Source organism: Artemia sp. Qi Xiang Cuo, chromosome 10, assembly GCF_049724085.1.
Source record: "Artemia sp. Qi Xiang Cuo chromosome 10, ASM4972408v1, whole genome shotgun sequence".
Taxonomy (NCBI): Eukaryota; Metazoa; Arthropoda; class Branchiopoda; order Anostraca; family Artemiidae; genus Artemia; species Artemia sp. Qi Xiang Cuo.
The window spans coordinates 39,213,733-39,231,881 of record NC_142803.1 but is presented as its reverse complement, the minus strand read 5'-3'; the positions used below and the strand labels follow the sequence as shown (position 1 = coordinate 39,231,881).

Below are 18,149 nucleotides of genomic sequence, written 5' to 3'. Positions count from 1 at the left end.
CTAGTTCATTGCCCTCCCCCTCAATATTTTGCTCTAGATCCACCTTTGAGGAGGATCACAATTTCTCATAATTGAGAAATTATGTTTTTGAAGAGGACACACCCCCACAGCCCTCAGGGCAAGGGTCGTAAGTTATGCCGTGGGGGCATATGATTTTTATAGAAAGTGTTGTCGTAGAAACTTGAAAAAAAGGCTCATTCGATTGGAAATTCAAAGGGCTCAATCCCTTTTGACTATTTTTAATAGTCAAAAGGGATTGGAGGGTAATTACCCCCACTCACGCCCACCTTTTCCCCAAACACATCCAATTAAAATTTTGAGCCATTTTTTCAACGTAGTTTAAAGTTCTGAAAATTAGGTCTTTAAGGATGACCCCCCCCCACAGACCTCAGGGTAAGGGTTATAAGTTATACCCTGGGAGCATATAAGGTTTTCATAGAAAGCGTTGTCGCAGAAACTTCAAAAGGGGCTAATTCGATTGTAAATTGAAATGGCTAGTGCCCATTTTAATAGTCAAAAGTGATTGGAAGGCAAATAACACCCCTTCCATACCCACCATTTATCCAAACGAATCCAATCAAAATTTTGAAATGGCAATTTTGTTCAACGTAGTTGAAAGTTCTTGAAATTAGGTCTTTGAGGATGATATCCCCCTCAGAGGCCTCAGGGCAAGGGTTATAAGTTATGCCCTGGGGGCATATAAGGTTTTATTGAAAGCTTTGTTGTAGAAACTTGAAAAAGGGCTCATTCGATTGGAAATTCGAAGGACTAGTGCCCTTTTTAATAGTCAAAAGCGATTGGAGGGCAACTAACCCTCCTATCACAACCACCTTTCCCCAAACACATACAATAATTTTTTTTTAAATAGTCATTTTGTTAAACGTAGTTGAAAGTTTTGGAAATTAGGTATTTAAGGATAACCCCCCCCCACCCCCCTCACCCCTCAGGTCAAGGGTTGTAAGTTAAACCCTGGGGGCACGTAAGGGTTTTGTAGAAAGCGTTGTCGTAGAAACTTCAAAAAGGGCTCATTCCATTGGAAATTAAAATGGCTAGTAGCCTTTTTAATAGTGAAACGTAATTGGAGGGCAACTCACCCCCCTTTCACGCCCACAATTTTCCAAACACATACAATCAAGATTTTGAGATATTCATTTTGTAAAACTTAGTTAAAAGTTCTGGAAATTAGGACTTTGAGGATGATAATCCCCTCAAAGCCGTCAGGGCAAGGGTTGTAAGTTATGCCCTGGGGGCATATAATATTTTTTTTATAGAAAGTGTTGTCGTAGGGCTCATTTGATTTGAAATTGAAAGGGCTAGTACCCTTTTTAACAGTCGAAAGTGAATGGAGAGCAACTACCCCCCGTCCCTCACAGCCACCATTTCCCCAAACATATTCAATAAAAATTTGAGATAGCCATTTCATTCAACGTAGTTGAAAGTCCTGGAAATTATGATTTTGAGGATGACAAACCCCTCAAACCCCTCACGGCAAGGGTTGTACGTTATACCGTGGGGGCATATTAGGTTTTTATAGAAAGCGCTTTCGTAGGCTCATTCGATTAGAAATTGAAGGGGCTAGTGCCCTTTTTAATAGTCGAAAGTGTTTGGAGGGAGCACTTTTCGTAGGCTCATTCGATTGGAAATTGAAGGGGCTAGTGAAACTAGACCCCCTGTCATGTTCATCATTTCCCCAAACACATCCAATTAAAATTTTGTGATAGCCATTTTCTTCAAAGTAGATGAAAGTTCTGGAAATTAGGTTTTCGAGGCTGACACTCCCCCCAGAGCCCTTCAGCGCTAAGATTGTAAGTTATGCCCTGGGGGCATATGAGGTTTTTTGTAGAAAATGGAAAATGTTGTCATAGAAACTTCAAAAAGGGCTCATTCCATTGGAAATTGAAAGGGCTAGTGCCCTTTTTAAGAGGCTAGTCGAAACTGATTGGAGGGTAACTAACCTCCCTCTCACGCCCACAATTTTCCCCAAAAATCCAATCAAAATTTTGAGATAACCATTTTTTTCAATGTAGTTGAAAGTTCTGGATTTTATGTCTTTGAGGATGTTCAAGCCCCCCCCCCCCCTCCTCAGGGCAAGGGTTGTAAGTTAAGCCCTAGGGGGCAAATAAGGGTTTTATAGAGCGTTGTAATAGAAACTTTGAAAACTTCGAAGGGCTAATGCCCTTTTTAACAGTCAAGAGTGATGGAGGAAAACTAACACCCCTCCCACGCCCACCATTTCCCCAAGAACATCCAATAAAAATTTTGAGAGACCCATTTTCTTCAACGTAGTTGAAAAGACCGGAAATTATGTCTTTGAGGATGACACTCTCCCCAAAGCCCACGGCGCAAGGGTTTTAAGTTATGCTCTGGGGGCATATAAGGTTTTATAGAAAGCGGTGTTTTAGAAACTTCAAAAAGGGCTCATTCGATTGGAAATTGAAACTGCTAGTACGCTATTTAATAGTCGAAAGCGATTAGAGGACAACTAACGCCCCTCTCAAGCCTACCATTTCCCCAAACACAGGCAATCAAAATTTTGAGATAGACATTTAGTTCAACGTAGTTGAAAGTTCTGGAAATAAGTCTTTGCCAGCGTTGTTGTAGAAACTACAGAAAGAACTCATTCAATTGGGAATTGAGAGGGCTAGTACCTTTATTAATAATAAAAAACAATCGGAGGGCGAATACCCCCCCTCCCAATACTTATCATTTCCCCAAACACTTCCGATCAACGTTTTGATAGATCAATTTTGTTGAACGTAGTTGAAGGGTCCCGAAATTATGTTTTTGAGTATGACAACCTCCAACAGCCCTCGGGGTTAAGGTTGTAAGTTATGCCCTGGGGGGAATATAATGTCATGTAGAAAGTGTTGTCGTAAAACTTCAAAAAGGAATCTTTCGATTGGGAATTGGGAGGGCTACTGCCCTTTTTAATAGTCGAAAGTAATCAGAGGAACAATCGCCCCCACCCACGCCCTCCCCCCAACGCCCATCATTTCCCCAAACTCTTCCGATCAACATTCGGAAATGGCCATTTTGTTCAACATAGTTGAAAGTTGTGGAAATTATGTCTTGAGGATGACAACCCTCCCTCCATAGCCCTCATGACAAGGGTCGTAAGTTATGGCCTAGGGGCATAAAACGTTTTTTATAGAAACTTTTATCGTAAAAGCTTCAAAAAAGGCCAATTTGATTGGAAATTGAGAGGACTTGTGCCTTTTTTATTAGTCGAAAGTGATGAATGTCTCCCTCCACGCCTATCATTTCCCCAAAAACTTCCAATAAAAATTTTGATATGGCCATTTTGTTAAGCTTATCAGAAAGGTCTGGAAATTATGTCTTTGAGGATAACAAATTCTCCCATCCCTCAGGGTAAGGGTTGTAAGTAAGTGTGATAGGTTTTTATAGAAAGTGTGGTCATATAAACCTCAAAGGAGACTCATTGGATTGGCAATAAGACGCTCTTGTGCTCTTTTTAAAAGTCAAAGTGATGAGAGAGCAGTTACCCTCTCACCCCTACACACACGTCATATTGTCCCAAAATACGTCTAATAGAAATTTTGAGAAAGCCATTCTATTCAAAATAGTCTAAATATCATGTAACAAAGCTTTTGGGGTTGGAACAAATGCCAGAGATTAGGGGCAAGGGTTTTAAGTTGCCCAGGGGGTATTAAAGGTTTCTATGGAAGGGATGGTTGTTTAACTTCAGAAGAGGCTCAGCCCTTCTCCCTGAAAAAGACTATGTCAATATAAAACGAACAGAAATCAATCAAAAGCGTTCTGCACAAAATAAGTTTTTCAAAAAAAATTAAAGAACCATTAAACCAAAAATGATCAAAAATAGAATCAAATATTCTACCAAGCATACAACTACCACAAATCAGCATCAATAAATAAATGAAACCCAAAACAAACAAAAATTAAAATAAGTCAAACTCAAAAAGAGCAGAAATTAATCTGAGTAGGGTTCTAAAACCTATACCGTACTTACTAAAAGCCAGAATATAATTTGCAATTTACTGAATTTTTTTTTTAATGTTTTCACTTACAACTTTAAGAAATCAAAAATTGATTAAGATTTTAAGGAATAAATATCAGCATATGTATATTAAACTGACAATGCAAACTTTTTTCAGTAGATTCATTTTAAGTTTTATTTCAACCCCGTGTTCCAGGAGTTGTCTTACAGAATATTTTTGAATATTTTTACAGAATATCTTACAGATATCTTTTGTCTGAAGTTTCAATATTCGTCCCTAGTTTCAGTAAAAAAAAAACTCATTTTTTTATATAATTTTTGATGATTGTCAAATAATGCCGGCAGACATGCCTCTGTCCTCCGTGGAAAATTCACCTCCCACCGAAAAAACAAGTTCATCCTGCGTAAAATCTTCCTCCCCCAAGACAAATCCGTCCCTGCTGAAAATTCCACCCAAAGCTTTTCTTGTGGACAATTTCGCCTAGAAAATTCTCTTTGGCCTATTTTTATTTGAAAAAAAAAAAAAATGTTTTTCAATTCAATTTCTTACCTTTTTTTTCAAATCTTGCCTGAAAAACCCCTCGAAGGGAGATTTTTCCTTGAAATTTATCTTCAGAAAGGAAAGATTCTCCCGCAGAAAATTCTCCCATGAAGAATTTCTCCCACGGAAAATTTCCCCAGGGACAACATCTCTTGCGTAAAATTCCGCCATGAAAAATTTCTCCCGCTGAAAACTTCCCCACGGAGAATTTCTCCCGTGAAAAATCCTCCCTCCAACGAAAAAATCTCTCTACCAATTTTAACCTCTCTGAAAATTTACTCCAGACAATTTCACATCGACTATTAAAAAGGATCACTTTCGACTATTAAAAAGGACAGTAGCCGCAAGAATTTCCAATCGAATGAGCCTTTTTTGAAGTTTCTATGACAACCCCTTCTATAAAAACCTTATATGCACACAGGGTATAACTTAAAACCCTTGCACTGAAGGTTGTGGGGGAGTGTCCTCCTCAAAAACATATTTTCTATCCTGAAATCAACTACGCTGAACAAAAAAGCTATCTCAAAATTTTGATTGGATGTGTTTGGGGGAATGATGGGCGTCGGGGGGGGGGGGCTAGTTGCCCTCCAATCACTTTCGACTATCAAAAAGGGCACTAGCCTTTCGAATTTCCAATCGAATGAGCCTGTTTTGAAGTTTCTACGACAGCGCCTTCTATAAAAACCATATATGCCCCCAGGGCATAACTTAAAACCCTTGCCCTGAGATTTGTGGGGCAGTGTCCTCCTCAAAAACATATTTTCTATTTGGAAATAAACTACACTGAACAAAATAGCTATCTCAAAATTTTGATTGGATGTGTTTGGGGGAATGATGGGCTTGGGGGGGGGGCGAGTTGCCCTCCAATCACTTTTGATTATTAAAAAGTGAATTAGAATTCTCAATTTCGATTCGAAGGAGCCCCTTTTGAAGTTTCTACAACGACCCCTTCCATATTAAGTGCCCTGCTCCAAAGGAAAAGATAATAAATAGTACATTGTGCCAATATCGTTCTTATATGCCCTCAGGGCATAACTTAAAACCCAAGCCCCGAGGATTATGGGGGAGTCTCCTCCTCAAAAACATATTTTCTATTTGGAAATCAACTACGCTGAGCAAAATGGCTATCTGAAAATTTTGATTGGATGTGTTTGGGGGAATGATGGGCGTGCGGGGACTAGTTGCCCTCCAATCACTTTCGACTACTAAAAAGAGCACTAGCCCTTTGATTTTCCAATTGAATGAGCTTTTTTTGAAGTTTCTATGACAAAGCCTTCTTTAAAAACCTTATAGGCCCCCAGGGCATGACTTAAAACCCTTGCCCTGAGGGCTCTGGGGGAGTGTCCTCCTCAAAAACATATTTTCCATCTGGAAATCAACTGCGCTGAACAAAATAGCTATCTTAAAATTTTGATTGGATGTATTTTGGGAAATGATGGGCGTGGGGGGGCTAGTTGCTCTCCAATCACTTTTGACTATTAAAAAGAGCAGTGGAACTCTCAGTTTCCAATCGAATGAGCCCCTTTTGAAGTTTCTACAACGACCCCTTCCATATGAAGTGCCCTGCTCTAAAGGAAAAAATAATAAATAGTACATTGTGCCGACATGGTTCTTATATGCCCTCAGGGCATAACTTAAAACCCCTGCCCCAAGGGTTTTGGGGGAGTGCCCTCCTCAAAAACATATTTTCTCTGCTGAAATCAACTACGCTGAACAAAATGGCTATCTCAAAATTTTGATTGGATATGTTTGGGGGAATGATGGGCGTGGGGGGGGGGGGCTAGTTGCCCTCCAATCATATTCGACTATCAAAAAGGGTACTAGCCCTTTGAATTTCCAATCGAATGAGCCTGTTTTGAAATTTCTACGACAACGCCTTCTATAAAAACCTTATGTGCCCCCAGGGCATAACTTAAAACCCTTGCACTGAGGGTTATGGGGCAGTGTCCTCCTCAAAAACTTATTTTCTATCTGGAAATCAACTACACTGAACAAAATGGCTAACTAAAAATTTTGATTGGATGTGTTTGGGGAAATGATGGGCGGGGGGTGGAGGCTAGTTGCCCTCCAATCACTTTTGATTATTAAAAAGTGAATTAGAATTCTCAATTTCGATTCGAAGGAGCCCTTTTTGAAGTTTCTACAACGACCCCTTCCATATGAAGTGCTCAGCTCTAAAAAAAATAATAAATAGTACATTGTGCCAACATCGTTCTTATATGCCCTCAGGGCATAAGTTAAGACCCAAGCCCCGAGGATTATGGGGGAGTCTCCTCCTCAAAAACATATTTTCTATTTGGAAATCAACTACGCTGAACAAAATGGCTATCTCAAAATTTTGATTGGATGAGTTTGGGGGAATGATGGGCGTGCGGGGGGGGGGGGGGTAGTTGTCCTCCAATCACTTTCGACTATTAAAAAGAGCAGTAGCCCTTTGAGTTTCCAATTGAATGAACTTTTTTTGAAGCTTCTATGACAAAGCCTTCTTTAAAAACCTTATAGGCCCCCAGGGCATAACTTAAAACCCTTGCCCAGAGGGCTCTGGGGGAGTGTCCTCCTCAAAAACATATTTTCCATCTGGAAATCAACTACGCTGAACAAAATAGCTATCTTAAAATTTTTATTGGATGTGTTTTGGGAAATGATGGGCGGGGGGGGGGGGCTAGTTGCTCTCCAATCACTTTTGACTATTAAAAAGAGCACTGGAACTCTCAGTTTCCAATCGAATAAGCCCGTTTTGAAGTTTCTACAACGACCCTTTCCATATGAAGTGCCCTGCTCTAAAGGAAAAAATAATAAATAGTGCATTGTGCCAACATTGTTCTTATATACCCTCAGGGCATAACTTAAAACCCCTGCCCCGAGGGTTTTGGGGGAGCGTCCTCCTCAAAAACATATTTTCTACCTGGAAATCAACTAATCTGAACAAAATGGCTGTCTCAAAATTTTTATTGGATGTGTGTGTGGGAATGATGGGCATTGGGGGGGGGGGTGTCTAGTTGCCCTCCAATCACTTTCGACTATTAAAAAAGGCACTGGCCCTTTGAATTTCCAATTGAATGAGCCTTTTTTGAAGTTTCTACAACTATGAGTTCTATAAAAAGCCTTATATGCCCCCAGGGCATAACTCAAAACCCTTGCCCTGAGGGTTGTGGGGGAGTGTCCTCCTCATAAACATATTTTCTACGTGGAAATCAACTACGCTGAACAAAATGGCTATCTCAAAATTTTGATTGGATGTGTGTGTGGGAATTATTGGCGTGGGGGGGGGGGGGCTAGTTGCCCTCCAATCACTTTTGACTATTAAAAAGGGCACTAGAACTCTCAACTTCCAATCGAATGAACCCATTTTGAAGTTTCTACGACGACCCCTTCCACATGAAATGCCCTGCTCTAAAGGAAAATATAATAAATAGTACATTGTGCCAACATTGTTCTTATATGCCCTTAGGGCATAACTTAAAACCATTGCCCGAAGGGTTTTGGGGGAGTATCCTCCTAAAAACATATTTTTTGTCTGGAAATCAACTACACTGATCAGAATGGCTATCTCTAAATTTTGAATGGATGTGTTTGGGGGAATGATGGGCGTCGGGGGGGGGGCGGCTAGTTTCCCTCCAATCACTTTTGAGTATTAAAAACGGCACTAGCCACTCCAATTCCCAATCGAATGAGCCCTTTCCGAAGTTTCTATGACAGCTCCTTCAATACAAAGTGCCTTAGTATGGAGAGAAAAAAAAATATACATTGTGCCCAGATTGTTCTTTACTTAGGCAGTGCTAGCGCGCTGCCTATGATATGAAAGTGTCTTTGTTTATGTGACCACGGCGCTTTGGGCTTTTGTGTCAATAAATTCTATTCTATAATGTTGAATACACCAGGTTCCACCCACAGGTATTCCTTAAGTATTTCGACACGTGTCAAATACACCAGGTTCAGCCAACAGGTATTCCCAAAGTATTTAGACATGTGTCAAATTGGGTTCCAACTTGCGTCAAAAACAGGTAACTTTTTGTTGTGTAGAATTTGTAGGTGAAAATGCTTTGATTCTGGAAAATCGGTAGTTTCTGTATTTTTAACACTAGATTCTATAAATCAAGCTTTAGTAAAAATAAGGGTAAATCTTAGTTTAGTTACTTTTTATAATCTTGGAAAGGGGTTAGGTTAGGAAAATGAAACTTTCATTAATAAATTCAGGGCCAAGAATATACTCTGAGTTAAAATTCCCAAGCTACTACATTAAACTTCTTCTAATTTCTAAGTCTTCGAACTATGCCTCTTTGACAGGTCTCTTTGACATATACCAATTGAATTTTGAAAAAACAACATTTTACCTTAATTTCTCTAGCTATCATTCTCTTTTTCTCTGGTTCTAGTTCTGAAAATGCAATTTATGTTATTTGAGTAGAATTTTAAGCCATATTGTTGGTTTTTTTTTCGAAATTTAGTATATGTATTTGCAGATCTTTGAAACATCATAAATTGGAAACTTTTGAAAAGATCATCAGGGAAAGCAATTTGCAGCTTAACCAAAAAAAAGATTCAGAGACAGGAGCTGGGGTTGTGAGTTCTTTGGCTGGTTAAGTGTATGGCCAGTAATGGTCATAAGTAGACATGTTAAGAAAACAATTCTTACTTCATAATAGGCACAATAATCCTAGTCAACATATTTTCCAGGGGGAGAACCTTTATCCTCACTATTTTCTTTGTTTTTTAATCACATTTTCCAATATTTATGTCAATTCTCCAAGTCTTGAAAATTATTTTGAAACAAACACCCAAGAACCATCTATCTAACCTAACCTAAATTTATCAATATTAGCCTATTTATATTTTTGGGGTAAAGAGAAGTGATGGGGTTTAACTTTCATATATAGAATGTTTGAAAAATGGATAGATGGAGTGAAATCTGTTAATTTTTCAGAATTCTGTTAAAGAACTTGTACAATACTGAAAGAAATGAGGATAAAGGTTTTCCCCCAGGAAATATGTTAACTATGATTATTATTCATATTATGAAGTAATATTTTCTTAACATATCTTCTTCTGACCAGGACTGGTCATACAATTATACCCTGTGGCCTAAACAAGTAGGCTAAAAAAAATGGCAGTTTTTTTCTTCAAAAGTAAAGCAGAATTTTTTTCATATAAATATAAATTTGTCTGCAGACTTACAGAAGGCCTTCTACTTTAGCTGAGATGAAAGTAAAAACATCATTTGATGCTTTCTTTCAAAATCCAATAATTGCTTATCGGGCTAATTGTATCTTGAGCCCTTAAAGAGGCCCCAAAGGTAGCCTATTTCATTTTCATAACCATACAAAGAAGTTATCAACACTAGTTAAGTTATTGAAACATGATTAAAAACGTATCACTATTTTAGAAATAGGTTGTTCAAGAGTAATATATCCCAAAAATACCTAACCTATTTATAACAATTCAAACCTCATTTATTAGGCAGCTTGGTATATAAACTGTTTTCCTACCATTTCAAGATTTTTGAATGCCATCAACAAAAATAGCACTGAATTTTGCAATTCAAAACTGTTATTTTGGTTTAGGGGGGGGGGGTACATAGGTTAGGTGGTACTGGTGCATTATATGGAAATCTCAAAAGAAGTCAAGTTTGGTTAATGCCAATGAAATGAAATAAAATAGGATAAATATATAATAGTTTAGAAACAAATTTGGGCTATATATTTGCACATTACCGGATGGTGGGTGGTGGGTAAAGCTTAGCATATATTAAATACAAAAACCTAACCTAACCTCGGTACCTTGCCCCCCCCCCCCGCTAAGCCCCAGAAAACAACAGTTTAAATATTGTAAACACAATAAAAACCACAATTTGCATTCCATTTCTCTATAGCAGTCTCTTGCAAATAACCTGTTTGACAGGTTTTGTCTATTGTTTCCTTGATACAATGTATAGCAGTGTCAGCATAATGCAATAGTACCAGTTAGGTTAAATATTTAATATATGCTATGCTATACCCCCCCTCCCCCTATGTGCAAATATATAGCCCAAATTTGTATCCAAACTATTATATATTCATCCTATTTTATTTCATTAGCATTAACCAAACTTAACTTCTTTCATGTATAGGACTGGGTTAGATATAATGCACCAGAACTTTTTATCTTCTTTCATTATTCATATAAAATACTTTTGGGCCCCTTTAAAGGCTCAAGATGCAATTGGTTCCAGAAACAATTACTGAATTATGAAAGAGCATTAAAAAGGCATCAAATGGCATTTCCATTTTCATCTTAGCTAAATGATAAGGCCCATTGCAAATTTACCTTGTAGTCTTGGTTGAATTACCAATATTTCAGTTTGAATTAGCCTACCCTTATATTAAAGGTTGTATTTATTAAATCTATGAATCAACACACAAAGCTTATCCTACTTATATTTTGGGCTTTTATGCAATTCAAAAGATTTATTCCCTTTCAATTCCTATCTTTAATGGTTTTATCATTACATATAGTTTATTGCTAGGACATTCTGTAGGATTTATATGTTTTTTGAATAGAGGTAATAACTGCTATTTAACTAGTCAGTGTTCAGAAGTTCAAAGTTCATTTTAACTTGCTATGGTGCCTGATTTCACAAATAAATTGTAAATTCATCTTATCACCAAAAAATATTTAATACTGTTTTTATAATAAAAAAAGACCTCGGCTTATGGCAAACATGTTGAACTTGTTTACTTCCAAATGGTGCATAGTGTTTGAGGGATAAACTGCAAATATCAGAGAATCAAACTGTTTGAGGCCTCCACACCTATGCACATTCATACTTCAGCATATCCTGTTCCAAGCATCACACAAAACTTGACCCCATAAAGTTCCTACTTTGTTTAATTGTTTTCTTAGACTCCTTCATAATCTATTTGAAAACATGCTGCTTTTCATTTGGCACCAGCTGGTCTTCTCAGAATTACCAAAAAGCACTCTTACACAATACTATGACAGAATCACAGATACCAAGGGGCTTCATTGCTGTTGTAACATCAATATTTATTATACAGAGAAGACTCACTGAGAAGGTCATACCTTATTTGAACTAAAATTATGCAAGGCTCTTAAAAAGGAAGAATAAGAAGTGGGGCCCTATCCCTCCTACAGTACCCCTCCCCATTACCTTAACATCTTTTTAAAAAGGAAAGCAGGCTTTTGCATATTTTCACAACAAGAATCATACAAGGATCCTCCAACACCCCCTATTCTCTGTCATATTTTTCTTTACAAACAATTTCTTAGGTGGACTTATTTGGGTAAATTTGCAGGTGGCACAATAATTTAGCTGGTAGAAAAGTGAAAATGTTATTTGATGCCTTTCTTGTGCTCTTTCATAATACAATAATTGCTTCTGTTGCAAATTGCATCTTGAGCCCTTAATGGGGCCCCTAAGGTATTTCATTTTGTAACAACACAAAGAAGTTATCAACACTAGTTAAGTTATTGAAAAGTGGTTCAAAACGTATCACTAGTTTATAAATAAGTTGTTCAAGAGTAATATAGGCTATTCCAGAAATAATTATTTATAACAATTCAAACCTCATTTATTAGGCAACTCAATTCAAAACATTTTCCTACCGTTTCAAATTTTTCAAATGCCATTGACAAAAATAGCACAACACTTTGCAATTTGAAACTTTGCCATCAACAATTCAGGGTGAATTCCAATTCAGAGAGTATATTTCAACATTAGCAGGAGTGGAAAGTTGTAAAGTTCAAGGTAAATTTGCAGTGGGACATATAATTTAGCTAGGATGAAGTGAAAACATCATTTGATGCTTTTTTATGCTCTTTCATAATTCATATAGAATATCTTGGTAAATATACACCAAATCATATTATTGAGTTTGAAATAAAGTGAATGTACCATTCGATGCCTTTTTTTATGCTGATTACGAATATAACAATCGTTTCTATCGGAAATGATTTTTAGCCCCCCCCCCCCCTATATATATCAATTCAGGATATATATTTGCACATATGGGGGGGGGGGTTGGGTTAGGTTAGGGGGGTTGAAAATAATTTCCGATAGAAATTATTATTATATTCGTAATCAGCATAAAAAAGGCATCGAATGGTGTATTCACTTTATTCCTAACTCAATAATATGATTTGGTAAATATTTACCAATATCTTTGGGTCCCTTTAAGGGCTCAAGATGCAATTTGCAACAGAAGCAATTAGCCTATTGTCCTATGAAAGAGCATAAAAAAGACACCAAATGGCATTTTCACTTTAATCCTAGGTAAATTATTGTGCCACCTGCAAATTTACCCTTATTTGTTGCATCATGTTTGATGCACAATCACAAAAATATATTGTCTGCATGACTGGAGACTGAAAGGACAGATGGCTATACTCCTCTGTCTTTTCGAAGGTGGATTAAATACTGGGTAAATATTTACCAAATCATATTATTGGGTAACAACTAAAGTGAATATACCATTCGATGCCTTTTTTTATGCTGATTACCAAAAAAAGAATCATTTCTATCGGAAATGAATTTAAGCCCCCCCCTATATATGCCAATTCAGGGTATATATTTTGGTCAATATTTACCAAATCATATTATTGAGTAACAACTAAAGTGAATATACCATTCGATGCCTTTTTTATGCTGATTACGAATATAATAATCATTTCTACCGAAAATGAATTTAAGCCCCCCAAACCTAAGGTTAGGTTAGGGGGGGGGGCGGAAATTCATTTGCGATAGAAATGACTATTATATTCGTAATCAGCATAAAAAAAGCATTGAATGGTGTATTCACTTTAATCCTAACTCAAAAATATTATTTGGTAAATATTGACCTATATTTCTACATTAGGGGGGTGGGGGTAAAGTTTAAACTTACCTGCCATTTACATCAGAAATAAAAGTTGCCCCCCCCCCTCCCCCCTAATTTAGAAATATATACCCTCAATTGGCATATATAGGAGGGGGCTAAAATTCCTTTCCGATAGAAATGATTATTATATTCGTAATCAGCATAAAAAAGGCATCGAATGGTATATTCACTTTAGTTGTTACTCAATAATATGATTTGGTATATATTTACCAAATACCGTGTTCCTGACTAGCCAAGAGCCCAAATCTCAAGTGAGCCGAAAACTAAGCTAAACCTAGGTTTTTCAAATTCCAGCCTAAAATTGTCCCATTCATGTACAACTGAAACAGCCTAACTAAGAGATAAACTTATTTTTAAGAAAAAAAAATTCAACTGGGAATCAAAACATAGGCATAACATTCATTTCTGTTAGAAACAGGTCAGAAGTATTTATCAAAGCATCATTTATATCTAAGAATTTTAAATTTATATTTCTTTCCCTTCTTCTTTCGCCTTGAAGCTATTGGCCTAGTTTTGATTCTTCTCATTCGAAAATTTTGAAAAAACTGAATATTACTAATCGAATTTTTTTTTTATGATGCTACCCCTCCGTAAAGCACTATAAACTCAGAAAAGATGTACACGAACCAACGTTTACTTTTGAAAAAAAAAGCAGGATAGCTTAACTTGGCGCCCGGACTATAGAGGGTCAGGATAAACGATTGGATAGTCTAGTAGCCTCTATACAGCAATATATTTTATTACCTAAGCAAAATATAAAAACAGATGAATATAGAAAGAAGAAAAAAGAGATTAATTGAAACAACCACTTAATACCATTGACTGTTACCAATATCCAGTATAACTTTTTTTGATTCATTGTCTATTCTGCTTTCGTTAGATTCACTTGGGAAAGTTTATATTTTGTTTGATTGCTTTTTTGTTTTGTTTTTATGCACTGAAAACGACTTGGCAGAAGTCCTTGTCGAAACATTTGCTTTTTCTTTGTCTTCATAGTTTCCCACTGGCTGACAAAATCCTCGTTTTCTCACCTATTTGATTTTATTTCATTTTTGCATTTATTATTTCCTTTCCTCTCTTGTTTTCATACGCCATGCATAGCCAGTGTGGTCTTAGAATGTATCTACGTCAAGCTTACGGGGAGTGTTGGAACAATATTATTTTAGATTTTTTAATCTGTATTAAAAACATGCAAATCTTATTTGTCAGTTCAATCTCTTAGAAACCTGCAACAGATATCGAATTCTCCCCCCCCCTCTTTACGTTTTTCCTACATTTAGGCAAACAATCTGAAGGCCCGTTTATCCAGAGAATGGGTTTCAAACCTTTAACACATATTTTAAAAGACCATAAATTCAAAAGATATGTCCTTAGTAATACATTTTTTAATTTCAAATTTTACTATGCTAAAAAAAATGACTTTCTCAAGATTTTGATCGGACAACTTTGGGAAAAAATGGTTTGGAAGGGGGTTAGTTGCACTCTAATCTTTTTGGTCACTCAAAAAGTGCACTAGAACTTTCAGTATCCATTCAAATGATCCCTCTCCAGATATTTTAAGACCAATGGTCCGATATGATCACCCTCAGGAAAAACAAAACAAAAAAAAACAACAAAACAAATAAACAAGCATCCGTGAACTTTCTTCTGGCAAAATAACAAATTGAAAAATAATAAGCATTATTATTTTATAATAATAAGCATTAAGAAGCACATTGAAAAATAAAAACCTGGCCAAGCTTATTGAAAAATAATAAAACCTACCAAATAATTTTCGACTGAAAATTTAAAAATGTTCTTGAAAGACTACTAAAACGGTTTGGCAAACATATGCATATTGGAATAGGATAAAACAAAAGTTCCATCTTAATATTAGGTCCCATTGTCATATTTTTGTCTAATAAAATATTATCCAATACATTTCAATAAACAAAAACACAATGTTTCAGATGTACCTTCATTGTTAGAATATTTGGATTCCTGGGTGTCGTATTCAAATTTACATGGTCCTGAAATGCTAGCTAAATTAAGCAAAGGAACATCTTCCCGCTTCGGTGACAAATGGTGAATTGGAAAATGAAAGGGCTTCTCGCTGTCACCCGATAAAGCATCTTCAACTTCTAAAAGGAGATTCTAAATTTAACAGACATAGAAACATTTAATAGTAAAGCTTACTAAACAAAGCTGACAGCTTTTTCTTTTCAGTTACGAGTAAAAATTACACGTATACATTAAATCGAATAAAACAAAATATCTAAACTAAAAAAAAATCAAAACAAAACATAAATGTTTCAATATCTTTTAACAACTTACAGCCTACAGAGTTAAAAAAAAACAGCATATTTTCAATAGTTTTTAAAAAATAACGTTATTTTAGGTTCCTCTTCTCTCCTCCAAGGTGATACTACAATTAGCTTTTAAAATTAGTTTTTCTAGTTTAACAAAATAAGTAAAATGAAACCATAAACGATCAAATATATACCCAGGGGTAAACCAAATCATAAGTGAAGGACAGAAAATAATACAACGAATATTAGGACTTATTGTAACTAAACGATGAAGAGCTAATAGAATACACATCATTTGTTGAAGGAAATTTTTTGAAAGGTAGACGCAAAGCTTTAGATTAAAAAAACAATAAAAGTGACTCTTTCCTCCGGTCTTAAAAATGCCAGTCTAAATAGGGATAAATCCTTTTAACAAAAAGTGAAAAGAAATGACAAAAAATTCTGGATATTTCAGTCAGATATTCCGCGTCACCGTCTTTAGAAAATATCCGATATTTTTTTCATTGTTTTTCACTGTATATTAAAAGTATTTATCCCTATTTGAACTATTTTTTATGACCGGTGGAAAACAGTATTTCCGCCATTTTTTTTTTAATCCAATCAGACTCTCTATTTTCTTCTAGCTATAGAGCCACTTCAGTCTAGCTTCGTGACATTTCACATACAAAGCTAATTTTCTGCTTCTTTAAAATTTAGCTGGAAATCAAAATAATAGACAGAATTATCTATTAATTTATAAAGAAATATATACACTATAAATATGAATTGTATAATCTATATAGTCATGTAGTTTTAAGGCTTATTATCAAGCTTTAATGTTGTTTTATCAAGTTTTACAAGTTTTAATGTTACACCTTAATTTCAGTTGAAAAACTTGTTCCAGACAATTCCAAACCCGCTGAAAATTTACCCCGTACAAGTCCTCCGAATCATCTCCGTGTGTAAAGCTGAGTCGGTATAAAAAAAAGTGAAACAAATAAAATGGATTTCGTATAGGAATTCTGGCAAGTTCCCCATTGCAGAATTCCCCCTGGGAATTTGAACCCCAGTAACTTCCTTCTCCACGGAAAATTCTCCCTGTGGAAAATCCCACCAAGCAAAAATCCTTCTTCAAAAAATGTCTGTACGCATCCCAATAACAAATATTAGACGAGAACAATGGGTCAATTTCATAACTTCCAGCCCTTCCCTCAGGGGCTGTGGGGATCATGTCATCCCCAAAGGAACATTTATTGGACCTCTCTACTATTCTAAAAAAATGACTTTCTCAAGATTTTGATCGGAGAACTTTGGGAAAAAATGGTTTGAAAGGGGGTTAGTTGCACTCTAATCTTTTTGGTCACTCAGAAAGTGCACTAGAACTTTCAATTTCCATTCAAATGATCCTTCTCCGGATATTTTAAGACCAATGGTTCGATATGATCACCCCCGGGAAAAACAAAACAAAAAATAACAACTAAACAAATAAAGAAGCATCCGTGAACTTTCTTCTGGCAAAATGACAAATTGAAAAATAATAGGCATTATTATTTTATAATAATAAGCATTGAGAAACACATTGAAAAATAAAAACCTGGCAAAGCTTATTGAAAAATAATAAAACCTACCAAATCATTTTCGAGCGAAAATCTAAAAATGTTCTTGAAAGACTATTAAAACGGTTTGGCAAACATATGCATATTGGAATAGGATAAAACAAAAGTTCCATCTTAATATTAGGTCCCATGCCATATTTTTGTCTAAGAAAATATTATCCAAAACATTTCAATGAACAAAAACACAATATTTCAGATGTACCTTCATTGTTAGAATATTTGGATTCCTGGGTGTCGTATTCAAATCTATATGGTCCTGAAATGCTATGTAAATTAAGCAAAGAAACATCTTCCCGTTTTGGTGACAAATGATGGTTTGGAAAATGAAAGGGCTTCTCACTGTCACCTGGTAAAGCATCTTCAACTTCTAAAAGGAAATCCTAAATTTAACAGACATAGAAAAATTTAATAGTAAAGCTTACTAAACAAAGCTGACAGCTTTTTCTTTTTAGTTACGTGTAATAACTACATGTATACATTAAATCAGATGTATAACAGGTTTTTTCACAAATCTTTTTTAAAATCTTCTTTTTATTAAGCAAAAGAAAAACAGAAACATTTGACAAAATTCATTAACATGGAACGAATTAAAACTTGATATACATTTCAAAACAAATTCATACCATAAACGAGTTGCTGGGTAAGTGCAGGTCAAGGATCATGTAATGAATAAAAAAACAAAACTTTTTACAGCAAGACAATCATATAAAAATAAAATCAAAAAAATACCAATCGATATTTGTTAGTTCCGCAAACATAAAATACAAAATATAGCCTCCCAAAGTTTAGCAGCTGAATTAAAATAACAGTAAATTTAAACTAGTAAATTTACTGTTAATCTAGTAAATTTAATCTAGTATTTAATCTAGTAACTAG

At 35.7% G+C, this 18,149-nt stretch overlaps 1 protein-coding gene across 1 annotated transcript in view; it reads right to left on the bottom strand.

The window, feature by feature from the left end:
* Nucleotides 1–18,149, bottom strand: part of LOC148947746 (uncharacterized) — a 46,028-nt gene that overhangs the window by 14,353 nt on the left and 13,526 nt on the right. Inside the window, 2 exon segments of the mRNA XM_089095400.1 lie at nt 15,346–15,510; nt 17,476–17,640. Coding sequence (XP_088951526.1) covers nt 15,346–15,510; nt 17,476–17,640 — 330 coding nt within the window.